At 49.0% G+C, this 6,391-nt stretch overlaps 1 protein-coding gene across 6 annotated transcripts; it reads left to right on the plus strand.

Moving 5' to 3' along the window:
• Positions 1-182: 182 nt before the first annotated feature.
• Positions 183-6,264, plus strand: HNRNPH3 (heterogeneous nuclear ribonucleoprotein H3). Of its 6 annotated transcripts, none has more exons than XM_058841699.1 (10): positions 183-359; positions 1,399-1,535; positions 2,076-2,214; positions 2,763-2,905; positions 3,361-3,447; positions 3,773-3,888; positions 5,092-5,227; positions 5,424-5,504; positions 5,589-5,675; positions 5,964-6,264. In XM_058841699.1, the coding sequence occupies exons 2-10, from the start codon at positions 1,418-1,420 to the stop codon at positions 6,038-6,040; spliced, it is 984 nt and encodes a 327-aa protein (XP_058697682.1). In that variant the 5' UTR covers positions 183-359; positions 1,399-1,417; the 3' UTR covers positions 6,041-6,264. The 6 variants fall into 6 exon arrangements, with proteins under 6 accessions (XP_058697682.1, XP_058697679.1, XP_058697680.1 ...); XM_058841696.1 differs by having other exon boundaries at positions 184-359; positions 2,763-2,950; XM_058841697.1 differs by having other exon boundaries at positions 205-341; positions 2,763-2,950.
• The last annotated feature ends 127 nt before the right edge of the window (positions 6,265-6,391 follow it).

The following is a 6,391-nucleotide window of genomic DNA, read 5'->3' on the forward strand; positions in this document are numbered from 1 at the left end:
CGTGACCGAGGAAGGAGCGCGCAGGCGCTCGGGGCGGCCCCTCAGCAGAGGAGGCGGCGAGAGGAACAGGCGGGAACGCCCCCTCCCCTACCCCGCATGCGCCTTCGCTCCCTTCCACCGCCGGCCCCCCCGCTTCTCCCCCCGTTCCGTGAGTGGCGCGTGCGCGGGAGCCGCCCAGGCGGGTGTGAGGCGGCGCGCGGCGCGGGTATCGCGATAGTCGCGCGGCCCGGACGCTCCGCTGCCCGTGGGCGCTGCGCAGGTGTGGGCCCGCCGGACGGCTCGGCTGCGAGGGAGGAGGCGCGTCCTGCCCGGCGCGAGCGGCTGCCGGGGCACGGCCAGGGGTGCGCGAGAGGCTCGCGGTGAGCGGAGAGGGCGAGCGGGGCGGGCCGGGCGAGCGGCGGCGGGGCCCGCCCGGGGGGAGGCTCGGCGGGCGAAGGGCGGCGGGGGTCGGGGCTCGGGGCCCGCACGGCGCTGGGTCGGGCCCGGCGCGCGCCCGCGGGCGGGGGAGGGGTGGGGGAGGCGGTGCGGAGCCTCGTTCCCGATCGCGGCCGCCATTTTGAGCGGCGGAGCCGAGGGCGGCGGCGGCGGCCCCAGGAGAGCGGCGGGCGGGGGGCGCTGGGGCGGCGAGGGGGTGCGGGCCGGGCGGCGCAGCGCAGCTCAGCTCCTCCGAGGCCAGAGGTGGGCAGCGGGACGAGGCGGGAGGCGCGGAGGGAGCGAGGCGAGCGAGTGGCGGGCGCCCCGGGGAGGCGCGGTAAATGGCGGCGAGGAGCAGGCGGGGGGTCAGGGCCGCGGTCTCGGGGAGGACGGCGGGAGGCGGGATCGCGATGGATCCGCGCCGGACGAGGCGGCGATGGCGGCTGCCTTTGTGGGGACGGCGGCGGTGCCGCCCTTCACACGCCCCCGTCACACGCACAGACACCCCCCCCCTCCCGCCGCCCCCGGCTGAGGGCAGACAAAGGAAGGCCTTGTGGTGCCGGCCCCTTCCTCAACTGTCACGCTTCAAGGAGAAAACACAAGCGAAGAAACAAAACCCGCAAAGCTCTACTAAGGGGCGGGTGTGAAATGTACTCGGAGTAAATGCCGGGCTCTGCGTGCCGTGCCTGCCCACGTGCTGCCCGCCGGCCACGCGGTGCTCCCCGGCGGCGGGCTAAAATCCCCTCGGTGCGGGGCTTCAATCCCCTCGGTGCGGGGCTTCAATCCCCTTAGTACCGCGGTTTAGATCCCCTTGGGATGCCTTTAGATGCACAGTTTCGAATCAGAAGTAAAGCTCGTGATCCGTTATGCTAGTTATCTAAATAAACAAAACCTAACAGAATTTCTTTTTAAGGGAGGGACTTAGGCGTGGACGGACATTCAGGGGTTTTTTATTTCTGTTTTGCTGGGTTTTGTTTTTTTTAGGATTTAAATTAAATCAAAGATGGACTGGACTGGAAAACACAATGGGCCCAATGATACAACCAATGATGGAACAGTGGTACGACTCCGAGGCCTGCCATTTGGTTGCAGCAAAGAAGAGATTGTTCAGTTTTTCCAAGGTACCTCCAGTATAGTCGAAGTGTAGTGGGTTTCTTTAGAGGTTTTTTTGTATCTTTTACACAATGTCTTGTACATGTTTAATAGCTGTTAATGGGGTGGATGGGGAGGGATTGTGTTAATCTAGTTTGTCTGAAGTAAGATTTATGCCCTGTAAATGAAGTGAAGATAACCATAGATGTAGTAGAACACAAAATGTATCTGATTTTGTCGAGGTGGGAAACATACCGTGCATATTGGGGTAACCTGAATGTTAGCATTTGGATCAGTTAAATTGCTTGATCGGTAGCTATATTTTCTTCGTGTAATTGAAGTTTTGGTGGTTGCCTTTTTGTATAGTCTAAACAGAAAAGAAATACGGCTAAATCCATAAATGTTTAATGAAAGATCGTGGGCTTGTATTGTTGGGTGATGGGGGAAACAAGGTGGTTTTCTTTTTCGTTGTTGTTGTTTAGATATGCTTTAAGTATTTGCTACAGATGGGAATGTTTCAGCCTTTAACACTGTTCCCCTTGACGGGGTTATTTGTCCTTGGGTTAAAGGGTTGGAAATCGTGCCAAATGGGATAACATTGACGCTGGACTACCAGGGGAGAAGCACAGGGGAGGCCTTCGTGCAGTTTGCTTCAAAGGAGATAGCAGAAAATGCTCTGGGGAAACACAAGGAAAGAATAGGGCACAGGTGGGGATGGAGAGTTTGGGATGGTGTTAAATCTTTATTTTTTGGGGGTTGTGGGTCAGTAATGCTTTTGGGGGGTTGGGGTCCATTGGGGAATTGGCTGTTTTTAAGAATTTTTGTAACTGATCCTAAGTTAACTTGGGAAATACAGTAGATTTGGGGGGGTGGGGGAGACAGTATTGCACCGGGTAGTTTGCTAAACTCAGAAAATTGTTTCAATCATGCTCGTGTAGGGTAATTTGTGATAAATACTGCTATAGCCAGACATTGTTTTTCAACAGTATGCTTCTCATACTGGAAAGACATGTTTTAAGCTTAATTTGTACAGCTAGAACTTTCACATAGTAATTTTTGCCACTGTAAAGTGGGGTTTTTTTTAAATACACTTAAGATTCTTACAGTTTTGAGGAGAAACTTAAGTTGTATGGTATTTCTAGTCACTGCTATTGGCTTGTACATATAGCTCTAGAAAATGTAGTATGGCCTTTTGTAAAATTCAGACTGCTTCTGCTTGTGTTCTTACTGGTACCTTGAAAATCCTCTTTTATTAGATACATTGAAATCTTCAAAAGTAGTAAGAGCGAAATCAGAGGATTCTCTGACATGCCAAGAAGAATGATGGGACAACAGCGACCCGGACCATATGATAGACCATTAGGAGGAAGAGGGGGTTATTATGGAGCTGGGCGTGGAAGTATGTATGACAGAATGCGTCGAGGAGGTGGTGGATATGACGGTGGTATGTTCATCTAATGAACACAGGTTCTCTTGGCAGTTTCATGTTTCTGACATACTTGTCAAGAAATAAGAAATGGCAGTAGCTGTAATGCCCATTAGGTTGGATGTGTTTATCTGAAAAAAACTTGTAATACATCAAAACACGTGGCTTAATGTTCAAGATGAGCGTTATAATAATAAGGGAGCTATTTTCATTGAAATCAGATCTTTCCATTTGCATGTTTCAGTCTGTGTTACATAAAAAGAAATGTACTTTTGCACCATGTTCAGAAATCCAGGTTTGACAGTCTACAGAGGCTGTTTGCAAAGTGCTGGGTGCCCAGAAACTGCAAAACTGAGTGTTGTGTGTGCACTGCTGTGTGAATTCTGAGCAGTAATGTAATCGCTCCTTTCCTTCTCTCCACTGCACAGGATATGGTGGCTTTGATGATTATGGTGGCTATAATAACTATGGCTACGGAAACGACGGCTATGACGACAGAATGAGGGATGGGAGAGGTAAAAGAAATTAATAGTTTGTCTAAAAAGGTGTTCCCATTACTCGAGTTGCAAGACACAGTATTTCCAAGAGAGGTGATAGTTCCATTCTGCTGTTTGGTAAAGAAGGCCACTCAGAAAGGGGAGGGGATTGGGGAATCGTAAGAAAAGGTAAACAGATCACTCAGGAGGGCTTCTGGTTAAGGTTTGGGTTGATACATGGGAGCTGTAAACACCGTGCATTCACTGGTATAATTTAGTGCTTTCAGAAGAAGAGTAGCGATGACTTTTGGCTTTTCATGATCTTAGAGGCGTGTGGGTTTTTTTTGTTTGGGTTTTCCAATAGGCATGGGAGGACATGGCTATGGAGCTGGAGATGCAGGGTCAGGGTTCCATGGTGGCGGTCATTTTGTTCACATGAGAGGGCTGCCTTTCCGAGCCACGGAAAACGATATTGCTAACGTAAGTACCACGGGGGAAAGGGCTTCCTCATGCCAGCAGTGGGATTGTCCCGATCTGTTCCAGTCCAAACTCGGGGAGCCTTCTCAAACAAGTCACTGCTACATCTGCACAAAGTTAACGAGCTGCACAAAGTTAATAAAGCTGCTGTCTGAGGTGGGATTACCAGAGAAGTCAGCAAAGCTATATTTAACATTAATCCTTGCACTCTCTGCTCTTTGGTTTCCGTGAAAGGTGTATTGCAGAGACAACAGTTGCTGTAATCAGTATCCTCTTTTTAAGGCCTTCAGGATTTGCTTAAGCTTATCTGATTTTGTGAAAGTGACAGAAGATTTGAAGCTTCAATTGCTTAGTTTGCATATTTGTGTGTTGACCTGAGACTTATTTCAGGAGGGGCAGGGTGGGCAGGCTGTAGAGAGCTGTGTTGGTTTGGAGAGGACTGGGTCCCTCTCATAAGAGAACCAGGGTGGCAGATGAAAGCACATCTGCAGGATTTTGGGAATGCATTCTTGTGTCAGTGCAGGTGTGGTGTTGTTGGATAAGAAGCTTTCTTGGGATACGAGGCCTGGTTTAAGCGTAGCATATGCTTGGACAGAGGCTGTCTTGCCAGTTGCACCCATGTATCATATATGCAGGGCTCCGTTCTTAAGCTTGTGCCTGTTTGCTTTTGTGGGTGGGTTGGTTTACTTTAATTGGAGGTGTATTTTCTTGTGCCAGATTGTTTCATTTAGGGTAAAGACTCTGACAACAAGGGCCAAAAGTCAGGCTTTGATCTGGAGCAGTGCAATTGACAGACAGCTTTTCTTGAGTTCCACGAATGAGTCCTTGCTTTGAGGAATCTGAAGAAGCAGAGGCAAATGCAAACCAACTGATTATTTTCTTGTCCAGGATGCCAATGCATTTTCTTGCTCAAAGCAGTGTGTGTCAGCAGGAGTTGTTTGTATCTTTGCTTTCAGAGAAAGCTGCTCAGGCTCTGTAGCTGCACCTCTCCAAGCTGTGCAGTAACAATGGGTTGTAAACGTAGGCTGACCTGATATTGAATGTCCCACAGCCACTGAGTACTGCTTGAGAAATGAGTAGTTAAATCTTTGTGGTAGGATGACGCTGATTTAAAGGAGTGCACTGCTAACAGTGGGAATGGAAAAAAGTACCTGGCTTGAATTCTGCATTAACGTGATTTGGTTTTTAATTTGTTTTTTTCCCTAGTTTTTCTCACCATTGAACCCTATAAGAGTTCACATTGATATTGGAGCAGATGGAAGAGCTACAGGAGAGGCAGATGTGGAGTTTGTAACACATGAGGATGCAGTAGCTGCCATGTCCAAGGATAAGAATCACATGCGTGAGTGTCGTGTTGCCTGGCAGGGCTGTGAGCAGCAGGTCCACCCTAAGGTTTTCCCAGTTTACCCCACTGCAGACTCGCTTGTTCCTGGCCTTGTGTCTGCTGCCTGCCTGTAAAGGGGTGTGGGGTTGCTTTGTATCTCTGCTTCTGGTCTGGGAAACAAAATACAAACTGAGGCTTCTTTTGCTTCTTACAGAGCATCGATATATTGAACTATTCCTGAATTCCACTGCTGGAGGTGGCTCTGGAATGGGAGGCTATGGCAGAGATGGAATGGGTACGCATCAGTTGCACATTTAGCCGATGCTTTGCCAAGTCTAATGAGTTCAGAGCCTGTAACGTTGCACTTTTGGCTTTGCAGATCAAGGTTACGGCTCTGTTGGGAGGATGGGAATGGGTAGCAATTACAGCGGCGGATACGGAACTCCCGACGGCTTGGGCGGATACAGTAAGTCCAAGTTCTCTTTGACGTGTGGGAGGGGAAGTGTGAATGTCTCCTGACAGAGAGGGGGCAAGGGTGCTGGGCTTTGGGCCGGGAGAAGGGAAAGAGGGACAGTGGTTTCTTGAAGCTGAATCTCTGAACACGTTGTGCTACTGCAGCAAATGCTGGTTAAGAGCAGTGGTGCTGGAGTATTGTTAGTGTAAGCTGTCATCTTCAACCAATTGTTCTGTATTACCCATCCCATTTTTTCTTTCTTTAAGGTATGTATGCGTGACCTTGTGTCATTGTTTGCAGGTCGTGGCAGTGGAAATAGTGGAGGATACTATGGGCAAGGCAGTATGGGTGGAGGAGGATGGCGTGGGATGTATTGAAGGATAGCCTTGTTTCTGCAAAACACCTTGGAAGAAGCAGTCTCTGGTCTACTAGACTTTCTTACAAAATTTAATTTCTTTTGTATTTTAAGAACTTTATAATGACTGAAGGAATGTGTTTTCACAATATTATTTGGTAAGCAACAGATTGTGATGGGAAAATCTGTTTTCTGTAGGTTTTATTTGTTGCATACTCTGACTTTAAATAAATTTTTATATTCAAACCACTGATGTTGATACTTTTTATACTAGTTACTCCTAAGGATGTATTACATATTCAAGACTACAGTCGGTTTAAAATGTTGTACTATGGTTCCCTAAAGGTGGTTGTACTGTAACTCCTATGAACAC

This window comes from Poecile atricapillus, chromosome 6 (assembly GCF_030490865.1).
Source record: "Poecile atricapillus isolate bPoeAtr1 chromosome 6, bPoeAtr1.hap1, whole genome shotgun sequence".
Taxonomy (NCBI): domain Eukaryota; kingdom Metazoa; phylum Chordata; class Aves; order Passeriformes; family Paridae; genus Poecile; species Poecile atricapillus.